We start from the raw sequence: 16,662 nt of genomic DNA, 5'->3' as shown, positions 1-16,662 counted from the left end.
GGTCCAGAATTAGATATGGGTCCTACATTGTACATAGGGTTTTGACTTGGTTAGATTGAAAAGGGGGTTGCAGATATTAATCCGCCCCATGCCACTATGGACATACACCTAAGCCAGTAATCGGCTTGTTGTGCGCTCTAAATACAAAAAGAGTAACCTCGAAAAAGGAAAAGCTAAGTTAGGAATTCCGTGCTTCTCACAAAATCCTTAATTGTTTACCATGTCTCATCATCTTCCCCGCATGGCCTATACACATTATATCACTTGCCGCACCGATTTTACATAAGTGAGCTCGTAGTCCTATGTGCCCCGTCATGACACCAATAGCTATACTGACCTCCTTTTTACTTCCTTTCAGTAAAAGCCTCGTCTTCTCACAATCTGGATCCCCCATAGGATTTTCGCCGTCCTACTTACCGTTTCGCTGTTCCACAGGTTAACATGCGCATTCATCGCCCTCGCCCTTAACTCGGACTGTTTGGACGACCCGAAAGGCTTCGGGTAAAGATTATTGATGACAGTTATCAGGCCTTCCACTGCCAAACCGTCTACCCTAGTATCCCCCTTACTCCGTTATGGCCTGGCACCCATACGATGCGGATTTTGCCATCCTCAGGGGAGGCGTCAATCTCCTTCTTACACTGCAAGACTGTTCCTGACCATTCCCTCCCGTTTTTTATTGCCCTTATGGCAATTTTACTGTCCATAAAGATGTTCACACTCGACGTCCTCGCTTTAGCACCACTCCACTTCACGCATTCCGTGATCGCCCGGATCTTCGCCTGCAGGACCATATTATGGTCAGGCAGTCTAATAGGTTAGATGTAGGGTTTTATACAGTCGGCACCGCCCGTCTGTTGACTTACTGGTTTTTCTATATCTTGATTTCTTTAGCCGTAAAAGTTAGTGGAAATTTAGTAGTTGATAATAGAACTGTAATGATGGCATCATTTGTTGCTAATATATGCTGTATCATTAAGTAGAAACTGTTCCACCTTGTTGACATTTCTTGTTGCAATGCATAAGAGAAGTCTTCTTGAGCCATTCTAAATTTTTCGCCCGCTATGGTGCTTTGCTTGAAAAATCTGACCATGGTATTACACTTTATAACCAAGGCTTTTACTAAATGGTCATTGTCCAATTTTAAACCATCTTGAACCACAAGATTCAATGTGTGAGCAAAGCATGTAAGATTTCTAATTTTTAATATTTCGCTCGCTTTTGACATTGAGCTGGTATTATCCGTAACAATACAAAGAGTTTTTTTGAGCACATTCCAATGGTTTGAAATATCTTTCAAAGTGTCAGCAATATTATGAGCCGAGTGGTTAGTTGTATTCAATAGTTTTCTTGTGGCTAATGACGCTGTGACGGTCAAAAAGCTGTGGTTGGCTCTCGATGTCCACAAATCACATGTGGCAGATATATTAGAAATACCTTTTAGCATTACTGGTTGAAGTTTCCTTGAACATATTAAGCATCAGGACATCTCTTAGGTGTGTTTTGTTTGGGAGCTTATGTCGGAGATGCAATACCCGACAGTAGTTTACAAAACCTTCGTTTTCAACTATGTTATGAGGTTGCACATCCTTGGCATTCATTTTCGAAAAAGCCTTCTTTCGCTTTGAGTTTGTGTCATGTAAAATTGCTTTTTTAAAGTAAGAAGCTACAGTTGCATTATCGACCATCTACAAATGCTGCTTTTCGATGCGATGTTGTCAGTATCCTCCGAAATAGTTGGAGTGCTGGAATCTGGGACATGCATTTTCAACCCAAAGTGGTATCTTTTCAATTGATAGTGCATTTTTGAAGTATTTCTGCTGGTTTTGTACTCCTTTCCGCAGTTAATGCACTTGGCAAATTTTTTTGTCATCTGACCTTTTAAAATATTTCCCTACTTGTGAGATTTTACTTTTATTTTTTTTGTGTTCGCCTCTAGGTGGCCAAATCTTTCTCCGAGTCCGTGCTATTGCAATCGCATGCCTGTCTTTCAGCACTCGACATACTGAGTGTGATGGAGCTCCTACGTTTACCTTAAATTCAATTTTACTTTACTTAGGCTTTAAATTCAACACATAGTCAAAATATTTCATAGCTACTTTAAATGTGAACATCATACATTTTGAAGAAAGCGATCCATTTCTCTATAAAACTCTTTTTATACCCACCATCATAGAATGGGGGTATATTAATCCAGTCATTCCGTTTGTAACACCTTGAAATATTCATCTGCGACCCCCAAATGTGCATATATATATATTTTTTGGATCCTTCGGTGGTGGGTACAAAAAAAGTCGAATATCCCCGAAACCAGTGGATATATTAAAGACCTCAAGCGGACTTTTTTGCAGGAATTTTTGTGCTCTATACAGCAAAAATAAAATTTTTCGAAATCAGACCGAAGACTGTTCATGAACTTACCGTCCTAGTTGTTATTACCCTAATGGCCAGTCCTCGCGTTAACACAACACCACCTCACGCATTATGGTCAGGCAATCTCAAACAGATCGCTCAGATCTCTCTCAATGCAGACCCTTAGGCCCACTCTGTCCCCTAGCTTTGATCCATCTGTATAGCATTAACTTCCAAATGGCAATACCAGAGCTCTGTCAAGACTGTGCCGCTGGCTGCAGTGCCTCGCACTCGACCTCAAGTGTGGTCTCAGATATCCGATCTGAAACCTCTTCCGTTCCCATCAGATTTGCTATAGTCGCCTCGACTATACGGCTATGCAGTGACCTGCTCTTATCCTCTATCCATTGTCCTATCGCCTTCAGCCCCATAGTCGCAATGGCATCCTCACACTTAATCTGTATGACTATGGGTCGGATATCTAGAATATTCTTCAGTGCCCGAGTGGGCTTGAATCGCTCAGCCTATGCCAAGACAACATGTTTTGTGAACCTATTTTATCATCCTTGCGTTGCACTTTTTTCATCACAGTATTGGTCTAATCTCGCTCCTGTAGAGCTAATGGACTAACCTCGGATTCAGGCCTTATCTACATAGTGGCCAACATCTTTGAGCCTTCTCGGTATGCTCCTGAATGTGACACTTCCAATTTAGTTTCCTATCCCAGATAACTTCTAAGTATTGGACCTTATAAGATGTAGTAGAAATAGTTTTGTTGAGGAAACCTGGTGAGTTTAAATGGTCCATTTTCATCTTCCTCGCGACCAGGCAGATTTTAGTCTTCTCAGGATTAACATTGAGACCCCTAGTTTTAGCCCAATCGCATGCCATCTCCAAAACCCTTTCGGCAGTTCTGCAAAGCAGGTACAGATCCTTACCATTTAGAGTTTTATAACATCGTCTGTGTATCGGACCGGTTTAATTCCCCCCTCAGTCAGCATCCGTAATAGGTTATTTATAGGAGTGGCGATAAAATGGCCCCGCTGTGGCGTGCCATGTGCCTCCTTCTCCTTTATATTTATGTAATCCACAATTTATCCAACTGTTCCAAGATCTGTGAGCCTTCTCGGTACGCTCCTGAATGTGATACCTTCAATTCAGTTTCCTGTCCAAGATCACTTCTAACATGCCCTTTCCGCTTTTCTGCACAGCTGATTCGAATCCATGCCCCTTAGTAGCATCGATTTTACTGAAATATTGTTTGTTTATGCTATCCAGCAAGCATATCAAATCCCGCCCACATAGGTCCATAATCCCATAAAAACGGATCCCCGAATTTGATTTCTTGAACCTCCAGAAGCCCCAATTTTTGTCCATTTTGGTTGAAATCTTGTATGTGAAGTACGATAATGCCTTGTAATATCCACATCAAACCCAGATAGGACCGGATAGATCCGTAAACAGATATAGCATCCATATAAACCGATTAGGGGTATGACATCTTGCGCCCCTAGAAGGTTTCATTTGTATTCGATTTCGATCAAATTTGGTACATGGAGTACACTAATGCCCATTTACCACCACTTAAATATAGCCCCCATATAAATTCTTGGGGCTCTTGTAGAGTCAATTATTACCCGATTTGATTTTATATTAAAATTTCTATTTTTTTTAGAACCCATGATGGGGTTTACTTAAGATTCGTCTCTTACCATAACTCTTATTCGGAGCTTACCATGCTTTTAATTATTTCTAAATATCCCAATGAAATCTAAGTTAAATTAAGTTTGAAATTTTCAATAAATTTTCATGGAATTTTTAAGTAATTTTCTTTTTTTTATATCTTTTAAATTTAATCCAACAGCATGCTTCAAAAATGCATACCTACAATCTCATTTCAAGTTCGATGGGATCTGAAGATGCTTTATAATATTGTCATGCAGCATGAATATAATGTTGCAGTTTCCCAAAACATCTTCAAATGTTGCAAAACATGTTGCCACCAGCATGTATGATCCAACAGCAGGAGTTCGACAGCAGTTTTAAAGAGAGCAAACGAGAGGTGAGCAGCGCTGCAGCCGACATAGATAGCCGTCAGAGACAATTGCCATCTCAAACATGTTTTAGTTGTATACGACTTCTGAATACGTAAAGATTACGTGAGCGTGTTCGCGGACGGTTACTAGAGTACCAGAGCAAAAAATAAAAAAATCGAAAAATCTGAAAATAATTCATGGTGGTCATTAAGAAAATTTAGAATATTTTGTGGTAATTCTACTTTGCCCCCCCAAAAAGCCAAGTAACAACGAACGAGAAGAAATCTTTATATCGATACGCAAACCAAAAAAAGTCTTACTAAAGTGAGAAATAGGAAAAAAATTACTGAAGTGTTCTATTGAATATAAAGGCTTAAATAAAGTCCCCTAATTGTCCTAAACTAAAGAAAGTGTTATTCAAAAGCCTCCAAACCCCTTAGCAGGTGATTTGTGATTATAACAAAAAAAGAAAATTCTCTTTGGCGTTGTGTAGTTTTACCAACAACACTACACGCACTCACATACATCATCATCGCATAAATGCAAGCAGCCAAAATCAAATGCTGTCGATTTAAAAATAAAGCATTAAATCTGACGCATTTATTTTCATGTTCACAACAACAATAACACCAGTTAGTATAGTACCAACAAAATATAATCATCATCAGCAGCAGCGGCGGCATCGGCATCGCCATCGCCATCCACATCGGCCATTCAAACAAACAACCAACCGTTTGTGAAAGGGGTATGACGTCTCGACCTGACTGTCAAGAAGAATAAGAAGTAGAAAAAAAACGAAGCATCGTAGGCAACGACAGCAGCAGCTAACCCCCATTCAACAAAATACTTGAAGTACAAGTTGTGAACTCCAACCACACACTTCACCTATCGGCCTATCCTCACTATCTATGGTTGTCTGGCTAACAGTCTGTCTGTGTGTCTGTCTGTCTGCTTGCCTGCCAGTCATTGTGCCCCAGTATATTTGTGTCTGTGCACATGAGTGTCGCTTTCTAAGTGTTTGTAATTCTGTGCTAGTGAGTGACTAAATAACCAAACAACCTGCGTAGCTGACAGTCCCCAACCTCCCCCACTCAAACGGGCTTAAGGAAGCTCATCACAACAACCGGGCAAACAAACAACAAATAGCAACAGCAAGAAAAAACAACAATAATTACTGGCTACTCATAACAGCCGCGGTGTCTGGCCAACTTCAAACCAAAACAAATTTTCTATCTCTTCAGTCAAACTCTCTAGCATACACAGGTTCTCTTTGGCTCTGCCTGCTGCGACGCTGACTGCCTGACAAAGAGCAGCGGAAACCTCAAATCAACACGAACACGAACATCCAGCACCGAACCATAGTGCTCTACCCCTAGTGGTGCAGCTATTCGAACATTGTTTATTCTCGTCAAAAACAACAACGTCTCTGTGGCCCATAGTCGTCTGGTCAGAGTCGTAAGCGCGAGTGTGAAACACATTAACGGACGTTGTCGTCGTCGTCGTCGTCGTTGTGGTGTGTGAGTATTGCTGCCTGGCCCGCCGTGTGAGTGCATGCATTCATCATTGTCTTCTGTTCCGTGGCGTTCGTTCAGTCGTAGTCTCGTGTAAATTATTTCGATTTCTTTTGGTGCAGTCTACTAGTGCTTGCTACCAACAACATTGTGCTTGTTATTATCGTTGTATGGTGGATGGATGTAAGAAAAAAAAATAAAAGTAAAGTAATCAGAAAATTTTTGAAGCAAAGCCAAAAACAAAAAAGAATACCGGCTTAACAACAACAAAAAGCAACAACGGTGTAAAAAAGGTGAAGTAAAATTGAAAAATAATCGAGTGTCTAGATGACGAAGATAGAGTGAGAGTGAGCGAGCGAGCGAGTGAGCGATATGAAGATCTTTTAAGAAGAGCATAAAGCGAAATAGAAGTTGAAAGCAATAGCAAAGAAAAGTGCAGTAACAACAACAACAACAAGTGAAGCATCAAAGGGCCACCACAATTCATCATTCTTTGATAAGATAATAAATGTGTTCTCAACAACAAGTAAAGCAAAATAACAAAAAGTGAAAAAAAAAAATAAAAAAAAAATTCAAAAAGAATTTAAAGTGTTGGAAAAATTATTCAAAGCATTTTACCAAAAATAAATAAATAATGAAAATTACATGCTTTCCTACATCACTGTGAAAATAATAAAAAAAAGTGCTAAAATCATAATGAGTGCTGAGAAAATTTGTTAAAGCCATAAAGTATTACCAAATCTTCTTCCCCAAAGAATACAAATAAAAGTTTTGTTATCAACTAAACCAATTTACTTCAACTTTATATACAGGAAATCCACCTCCTCCTCCCACGCACATACAATGGCTTCCAGACCTAACCTTCCCAGGCAGCAGCCTTCGTCGCTTGGCAAATCTTCATATTTGACCTCTAGATTGGACAATTTAATGAAATCCCTTGCCTTGGCCTGTCTCCTGTTGGCCACCGTCTGTGTGGTCTCCACCTCGGCCAAAAGTTTGGATTTGACACATGATCTGGATACCACCAACAGCTATTTAGAATCCTCATCACATCGTCATCATCAAGCCACCTCGCTGCATCATCAATCACACAGTCTTCATCATCATAATCGTAATCGACGCTTACAGCGTCGTGATTCCAACTCCAAAGATGGCAATAATCAGCACTGTAATGATGTACGCGTAGAATTTGAGGCGATAGACATCAAATTGCCGCAGCATTTCAATGAAAAAGGTAAGTAAGCACACTAACACAGGTGACATAGTAAACGGTGACAGAGACAAAGAGAGAGAGAGAGAGAGAGTGTGATAAACAGAGAGGGGATTAAGGGAAAGGGAGTAGGAAATAAGAATTGTTTACCATTTATCTTGGTATTCATAATGATAGATAGGTTTAAGGCACTGTAAATATTTGGGGTGTGAAAAACAATCAAACAAACGTGAATTTTTTCATCCACCTTTTGCTTTGTGGTAAATTGGAGTTTGTTTTGAAAAGCAAAACCAAAAAAAAAAAAAAAAAAAATTTTCTCTAACGACAACATTTTTAAGAAATCTTCTCTATAAGTTCTAAGAAATTTTCTCTAAAGACAATACTTAGGAGAAAAATTCTCTAAAAACAAAATTTCTAAGACAAAATTCAATTGAAGAAAATGTTTAAAATGATTTCTGTAAATCAATGTCCAAAAAAATTTTCTCTAAAGACAAAATTTTTAAGTATATTTTTTTTTTTGCAAAGACAAATTTCTATGAAATTTTCTCTAAAGACTTCGCAACTAAGAAATTTCTTTAAAATTTCTAAAAAAATCTCAAAAGGCAAAATTTCTAAAAAATATTCTAAAGACAAATTTCTAAGGAATTTTCTCTGAGGACATCGCTTCTAAGAAATTTCCTTTAAATGCAAAATTTTTAAAAAAAAATTCTCTTGGGACAAAGTTTCACAGATATTTTCTATAAAATTCTCTTAGGACAATATCTTTCAAATAATTTCTATGAAAAAAATCTAAAACATGTAAGCGCGTGCTAAGTTCGGCCGAGCCGAATCTTATATACCCTCCACCATGGATCGCATTTGTCGAGTTCTATGCGCGGTATCTCTTTTTAGGCAAACAAAGAAGGCAAAAAACTTGAAAAATTAAAGATTCGGCAGAGCCCGGCCAGGATTCGAATCTGGGCACACGGAGCAACAGCCAGAGCCATTGCCGTTGTCTTTGCGTTCGAAGCCATCAAAACAACTTCGAATAGATGAACAAAATCATGTGTAGTGCGGAAGAAGTGTAATTTGTCACAGATAGAATGTCTGTCATTACACAAAAATACATGCATTGGGAAAAGTACAGCTAATAGACAGGGTTGTCGAGCGTGGTTAATGTGGTAATTGTATCACGATTCAAATACAACATACTAATGCACGGCTCTTAAAGCCATCACACCTAATATGGTTGAAAAGTCTTCTAACCAAAGACGAAACGCGTCCCATAGTGGTTGGTGTGTTTTGCTATCTTTGACTTTCCTTTTCCTTTTGCATCTCCGATCATTGAGCTCGTCTCAAAATAGAAACAAACAAAAATTGTAAAATTTAATGATCTCGCCCTAACAGGTAAAAAACTTGAAAAAAACAAACAAAGAATATTTAATAAGAACTGTACTTCGGACCATAAATGAATGCTGAACATTGTAGAAATCATTGTGCCATATTTCAGTTTATTCGGATAAGAATTGCGCCGTGTAGGGGCTCAAGAAGCAAAATCGGGAGATAGGTTTCTATGGGAGCTGTACCAAGATATTGATCGATTCAGAGGATATAAGACACGTATGTTGAAGGTCATGAGAGAAGCCGTTGTACAAAATTTCCAGCAAATCGGATGAGAATTGCGCCATCTAGAGGCTACTAAAGTCAACATCCCAGTTCGGTTTAGATGGCAGCTATATTAGGTTATGCAACGATTTGCGCCATACTTTTCACAGTTATTGCAAGTCATAACAAAACACCTCATGCAAAATTTCAGCCAAATCGGATGGGAATGGCGCGCTCTATTGGTTCAAGAAGTCAGGATCCAAGATCGGTTTATATGACAGCTATAACAGATTATGAACCGATTCAAATCATATTTAACCCAGTTGTTGGAATTGATATCAAAACACCACGTGCAAAATTTCAGTCAAATCAGACAAGAATTGCGCTCTCTAGAGGCTCAAGAAATCAATGATGTTGAAAGTCAGAACAAAAGTCTTGGTGCCAAATTTCAGCCAAAACGTATGAAAACTGAGGCTTTAAGGAGCTTAAGAAGTCTAATCCGGGAATCACTCTCTACAGGAGCTATATCAGTGTAGTGACCGATTCGAATCATACTCAGCACTGAAGTTGGAAGTTGGAACGGAAGTCTTCGTGCCAAATTTCAGGCTGCCATATAAACCGATCTAGGTTCCTGATTCCTTGAGCCTATAGAGGGCGCAATTCTCATCCGATTTGGCTGAAATTTTGCATGAGGTGTTACGTTATGACTTTCTATAACTGTGCTAAGTATGGCGCAAATCGGTACACAACCTGATATAGCTGCCATATAAACCGATCTTGGGTTTTGACTTCTTGAGCCTCTAAAGAGCGCAATTCTTATCCAGTTGGAATGAAATTTATATCAGGTTATGTAGATCGGTATATAACCTGATATAGCTGTCATATAAACCGATCTGGGATCTTGACTTCTTGAGCCTCTAGAGGGCGCAATTCTCTTCTGATTTGGCAGAAATTTTTCACGTAGTGTTTTGGTATCACTTTCAACAACTGCGCTGAGTATGGTTCAAATCGGTCCATGTTTTGATATAGCTACCATATAAACCAATCTGGGATCTTGATTTCTTCAGCCTCTAGAGGGCGCAATTCTTGTCCGATTTGACTGAAGTTTTGCATGAGGTGTTTTGTTATGGCTTCCAACAACTGTGCAAAGTATGACATAACCTGATAAAGCTGCCATATAAACCGATCTGGGATCTTGGCTTCTTCAGCCTCTAGAGGGCGCAATTGTCTTCCGATTTGGCTGAAATTGTGCATGAGGTGTTTTGTTATGACTTTAAATAACTATGCTAAGTATGGCGCAAATCGGTCCATGTTTTGATATGGCTACCATATAAACCGATCTGGGGTCTTGACTTCTTCAGCCTCTAGAGGGCGCAATTGCCATCCGATTTGACTGAAATTTTCCATGAGGTGTTCTGTTATGACTTTCAATAATTGAGCTAAGTATGGCGCAAATCGGTACATAACCTGATATAGCTGCCATGTAAACCAATCTTGGATCTTGACTTCTTGAGCCTCTAGAGGGCGCAATTCTCATCCGATTTGGTTAAAATTTTCCATGAGGTGTTTTGATATGACTTTCAATAACTGTGCTAAGTATGGCGCAAATCGGTACATAACCTGATATAGCTGCCATATAAACCGATCTGGGATCTTGTCTTCTTCAGCCTCTAGAGGGCGCAATTCTCATCCGATTTGGCTGAAATTGTGCATGAAGTGTTTTGTTATGACTTTCAATAACTGTGCTAAGTAGGGCGCAAATCGGTACATAGCCTGATATAGCTGCCATATAAACCGATCTGGGATCCTGACTTCTTCAGCCTCTAGAGGGCGCAATTTTCATCCGATTTGGCTGAAATTTTGTACAACGGCTAATATGGTCTGAATCGATCAATAGATTGATACAGCTCTCATATAAACCCGTCTCCCGATTGTGCTTCTTGAGCCCCTATAAGGCGCAATTCTTGTCCGAATGAGCTGAAATATTACACAATGACTTCTACAATGTTTAGCATTCATTTATGGTCCGAATTGGACTATAACTAGATATAGCTCCAATAGCATAACAGTTCTTATTCAATATTCGTTGTTTGCCTAAGGAGGGATACCGCGCATAGAACTCGACAAATGCGATCCATGGTGGAGGGTATATACGATTTGGCCCGGCCGAACTTAGCCTGCTCTTACTTGATAACATTGGTATGGCTATGAAAGATTTCCCTTTCAATAGTTTTTTTTTTAATATTCTGCATATACATGAGTATATTATTAACAATTTTAACACTAAATCTTTTATTGTCGCCAATAATCTTTGCGGTTTTTTTTTTGTTAAATAAACGAGCTATTTTTTTTATATATATTCTATAGATACTTTGGATGGTTTTATGCCGGAAACGAGCCATCTACTATAACGAAGCAAAAAGTATATAAATAGCTTGTCAAAAAATCAGGCTGCAAAAATAAAAATATTTGAAATTCCAAGGAAATTGTTCTATAAATGTTTTATCTATGTATGTATAGGGTTGCCCAAAAAGTAATTGCGGATTTTTTAAAAGAAAGTGAATGCATTTTTAATAAAACTTAGAATGAACTTTAATCAAATATACTTTTTTTTACACTTCTTCTTCTAAAAGTAACAGCTGATAACTGACAGAAGAAAGAATGCAATTACAGAGTCACAAGCTGTGAAAAAATTTGTGAACGCCGACTATATGAAAAATCCGCAATTACTTTTTGGGCAACCCAATACATGCATATGTTTGGGCGTACACACGTGTTTGTTTGACATAGGATTATGTGAAATTCAACAAATAGGATTAAAAAGTAGCCAAATGGGATTAAAATAAATACTCTTTTAGTTAATTTATGTTTGGTTAATACATCATTAAAAATTTTGCGGATGTTGGTTTAGCAAAACAAGCCTTTTGCAGGCTGAGAAGGTTGTAAAGGTAAATTTTGTTGAGGCTGTTAAACCCAGAAAGGCCACCGTGGCGCAAAGGTTAACATATCCGCCTGGGTTCAACTCCCGGCGTTAACATGAGAACATTTTTCAGCGGTGGTTTTCGCCTTACTAATGCTGGCTACATTTGTGAGGTATCCTGCCATGTGAAAACTTCTCTACCAACTGGTGGAGGCCCCTAATCATTGAGGCCCCTATTCATTGAGTAATCGAACTGCACTCATTGATTTGAGAGAAGTATCCCCTGTTCTTAAATGGAACGTTAGTGAGAAATTTAGTTGTTGTTGTAACAGTTTATTGTGTTCTATCTTTCGTCTGCTTGATTTTGTGGAGTGTCAAGACCCAGGAACTCTGCGACTAAGATGGGGTGCGTCCACAGGGATCTGGGTCTGAGTCGAGTGGGTCTGGCCGTGCAGTTAAACAGGTGACGTGTGTCGTGCGGTCCCTGGTTACAATCGGGACATATATCTTGCACGTCGGCATCAATCCTAGCTTTGTAGGAACTGAGGCGGCTGCATCTGCCGCAACGTAATTGAGCCAGAACTACGGGGAAGGTCGATTTCTTCAGGTGCAATGGGTGGCGGTCGTTTTCCAAGGACAACATTCATCCGGTAGCCAATTACCGCATCTTTTCCATCTTTTCTCGGGTCTTTTCCAGGCTTCAGTAGCGGAAGCACTCTGCCCATTTTCCAGACATAGGGGAACTATAAGAGTGCTCCAAGACAGGTTGAGGACAGTGGTAAGGTACTCAACTCCAGGTGCATCCAGATTCTTCAAGATCAATATAGAGATTCCGTCGGGGCCCAATGCCTTAGATGATTTGGCGCTACAGATGACATTCATAACTTCGCCCATGTTAAATTGTGATGGCTGTTCATCGGCTCGGAAACCACGAATACGGCGAATGGCTCTCCTCCTTGCCCTGTCTCTCTCTGGGGATGCACAATAAATTGACGGTTGAACAACCTGGCGCATCTCTTCGGATCAGTTACAGTTATTTCGCCAAAAATGACTGAGGTGCTGTCATCTTGTCTACCGGGGTTCGAAAGTGACTTAACAGTAGACCACAGTTTGCCTAAACCGGTGCCTAAGTTACATTGCTCCAAGTGTTCCAGCCACAAATTCCGCATATGTTCGTTGACTACCCGGTTTATTTTCAGATTCAGCTCGCTGATTGATTCTGGGGTTAGCGGGGTCCCTAGCACGAATCCCATTACTCTCATCTGCGAGTACCACTGCTTGCGCCAGGAAATTTGGCCGCACTTGGGGTATGCGATCAGCTGCTGGGTTAATGATGCCTCGGAATTTCCTCTCGGGCACTAGCACATCAGAGGGAGATGGCAGTTCATTGAAGTGGCGTTTGGTATACTCTCTGAAGCCAGTCCAATCGGCCTTCTTATGATTGATAAACGTTCGACGCTCAGAGGCTATGAAGTCGGGTGGTCGGTCAATGGTGAGAATTATGGGGAGGTGGTCCGACCCCAAAGAGATGACGGTTTGGCAGGATATGTCACTCAGGAGATCAGGGGATGCATTGGGCATCAGGGCATCCTCATTCACCATGCAAAACGTGGAGCTTTCATTTTGCTCTGCGAAAGCTATGCCATGCTGGTCGTTCGCTAGGGGAGAATGCCATGAAGTGTGATGCGCATTAAAGTCCCCTAGCACCAGACGATTATGGCCAGATAGCAACCCACTCACGTCGGAGTTGTAAGCCTGGCCACTAATCGGCACACAGCTACCAACAGGCGGTATGTAAACGTTGTATAGCTCCATCTCGGCAGTACCGAACCCGACTGCTATCTCCATGCATTCCATGTTGGGCTCACTAGCGCCATGCGCAGGCGAGATAGGTCTATATTGCACGGAATGGTGTAGAACGAAGGCCATTCCCACACCTCCATTCCTTGAGCAATCCTTACGTAGCACATTGTAACTGTGCGAGCTGCAGGTGTTGGTTAGCTTTGTCTCCTGGACTGCTGCGACCAATATGCTCTTCCGACTCATAAAGTCCACAATCTCATCCATCTTGCCAGGAAGTCCGTTGCAGTTTAACTGCAAGAACGATACACTTCCCGGCACTGCTATCGTTGCGTAAATTGCCGTACGGGAGAGGTCGGGGGGGCCACATAGTCCGACGACTAGGACGCAGAAGGCGACGACGAAGACGCTTGTGCCCACTGCTGGCTATGTTCGCACAGCACCTTGCGACATAACCAGTATGACTATACTGCCGTAGTGAAGTGAGGCCAGAGCAAGATCGGAAATGTACCCAGTCCATGCACCGGTTACACCTCACCGACCGATGATGAAGGCGGTTCTGGCAAACCGAACAGAGCCAGAGTCCGGGGTTCTTTTCAATCCCGGCACAGACCAGAAGCGTGCGGAGAAGGCACTGCGGGATGTGCCTCTCCCATGACGAAAAAAGACGAACACATACACTGAGGGAGAGGCAGCCCTTGCCGATGGGGATTCCATTCCAGCTGCTTCATCAGTTTAGTTCTTATTTTTCCCCTCCAATCTAGATTGTCATAGCCATTTAGTTAAATGTATGACATTAATATCCAGCAATAGCAGCAATACCATATATTTTGTATATTTTATTTAATACAAGAGCATGCTCCTTGTGGATCCCCATTATGTTTGCCACCCTTTCACCATGGCACACCACACTACTGGCAGCATTCATTCAAATCCCAATTTTAATGATGCTTTCGAAAACATAACAGACGATTTCAAAATTTATTCCGCTAACATTTCTCAATTTCATAGAATTTAAAATAGTCATTATTTATTTGAACCTTTCAAAAAAAAAAATGGTTATTCGAATACAGTGTTCCTGCCCTGTACGAGTTAGGCGACGGTGGTGGTATCACACACTAGTTGACCATGGATTTATTTCACTCGGGTTGTTGTTGCTTCGGTACACATAGAAAAAAAAACTTGTCAGTCTTATTGATGAGGCAATTGGAGAGTGCAAAGGGGCCATATGGGCCCGGATTGGAATAAAGCTGCAATATGGAGTGGTCCGATGGCTGAACCGATTATCTTGAAATTTTCAACGATTGTGTAGGTTGGTCTGGATAGAAACATAGGCTGTATAATTTTTTGATATCGGGAGGGGAGCGGACCCTCCCCCTTACCCCAAGAACACTACCCACAAATAAAAATGGACCGATCGCCACAATATGGGATTCAAATGAAAGGTATTCAAGAGTAGAGTACGAATTTCATAATAAAAGTAGGATCCAAGTACCTGGGGGGCCGTCCCAGCCCCAAAACCCCTTCAAATAGGTTTATTTGCTTTATAATTTGTTGATATCGGAAGGGGGCCGTTACCCCAAAAATAGCACCCAAAATCACAAGTGGACCCATAAAGACAACATGGACATCAAATAAAAGGTATTAAAGAGTAAAATACGAATATGGTATTAAAATTGGGTCCAAGTACCCAGAAAGTCGCCCCAACTCCAAAATTTCTAAAAACAGACAAATTGGTCTTCCATATCAATATGGGGCTTAAATGATAGGTATTCGGGAGTAGATTACGAATCTGGTATACAAAATCAGATCGAAGTGTTGGGGGGTCACCCCAAAACTCCCCAAATGGGCATATGACCCATCATTACTATATGGGACTGGGTTTGTTTGTATGTTCCGTACATTCAAAAAAGGAAACATAGGTTATATAATATTTAGATATCGGATGGTGGCTGATCCTCCCCCTTACACCAAAAAACGCCACCCAAAACCAAAAGAGGACTGATGGGCACAATATGGGTATCCAATGAAAGGAAAATGAAAATCATATTAAATTTTGGGTCCAAGTAGCTAGGGGGCCGTCCCAACCCAAAAACTCCTCTAAACAGAAATATTAGACGTTCCTTTTCAATATGGGACTCAAATGAAAAGTATCCGGCAGTAGATTACAAAGATGGCATAGAAAATTAGGTCCAAGTAATGGGAGGTCGCCCCACCCCCAAATACCCCAAAACGGGCATATTAGCCAATCATGGCTATATGAGACTCAAATGAAAGGTATTTGGGAGTAGATTACAATATGCGTTCAAGTCCAGGTGGCGCTTTTCCTCCTAAAAACACGTCAAATAGGTTTATTGACCCATTTGGGCAATATGGGACTCAAATGAATGGTATTTGAGAGTAGAAAACGAATTTGACATCCAATTTTGGGGGTACGCCCTAAACCACGCCTTAAACTGAACTTTATTTCGGACTATAGCAAATTGGAGCATATTTGAGTCGAAATTTTTCCCCTAAAAAGCACTTCGTTTTACCCTGATTTCAAAAATACCAGATCTTGGAGATTGGTAAGACTCTAACAATCACAAAAAAAAAAAACATGGTTTCTATTGTTGGGTGCCGCGGGGACAGCCCAAAAAATTTGCCAAATGGACACATATAGACCAATCACGGCAATATAGAGCCATGTGTTTGGGGAGCAGCCCCACCCCAAAAATACCTCCCTATAATTGGGAGGGAGCTATTTGGGTTGGATATTTATTGATTTTCGGGAAATTTATATTCATTTTCGGCACAAAGACCCTGGGATCCACCCCACCTTCAAACACAACTTATTTACCGTTCGTGCCATTATGGGACTCTTACGAAATGTTTCTAAAAGTAGAGTACGAATCTTATATTTACTTTGATGGCCAAGTGACCACCCCCGAAATACCCCCTAAAGCCGAAATATTTACCAATACAGCAATATGGGAGTCAAAGAAAAGGCAGTAGTCAAAGGAAAGGCAGTAGAGTAAAATTTGGAACCGAGCAGGGGCAAACTTTTCATACATCAATGAGTGCTATTCGATTCAAGTTGAGTTTGTCAACGATAAGGGACTTTTTTATAGCCGAGCCCGTACGGTGTGCCGCAATGCGATACCTTTTTGGGGAGAATTTTTTACAGAACCATGCATGGTACCTCGCAAATGTCGCCAGCATTAAGAGGGGATAACCACCGTTTTAAATTTTGTCCGAAGTTCCACCAGG

At 40.7% G+C, this 16,662-nt stretch overlaps 1 protein-coding gene across 1 annotated transcript in view; it reads left to right on the top strand.

Annotated features, from left to right (window-relative positions):
* The first annotated feature begins 4,479 nt into the window (after positions 1 to 4,479).
* LOC106086620 (division abnormally delayed protein) overlaps positions 4,480 to 16,662 on the top strand; it is a 489,548-nt gene continuing 477,365 nt past the window's right edge. Inside the window, exon 1 of the mRNA XM_059362923.1 lies at positions 4,480 to 7,133. Within this exon, the coding sequence (XP_059218906.1) occupies positions 6,743 to 7,133 (391 nt within the window). The 5' untranslated portion in view covers positions 4,480 to 6,742. The remainder of the gene's footprint in view (positions 7,134 to 16,662) is intronic.

This window comes from Stomoxys calcitrans, chromosome 1 (assembly GCF_963082655.1).
Source record: "Stomoxys calcitrans chromosome 1, idStoCalc2.1, whole genome shotgun sequence".
NCBI lineage: Eukaryota > Metazoa > Arthropoda > Insecta > Diptera > Muscidae > Stomoxys > Stomoxys calcitrans.
The sequence above is the reverse complement of the archived record's forward strand: the minus strand, read 5'-3'. Positions and strand labels throughout refer to the sequence as shown.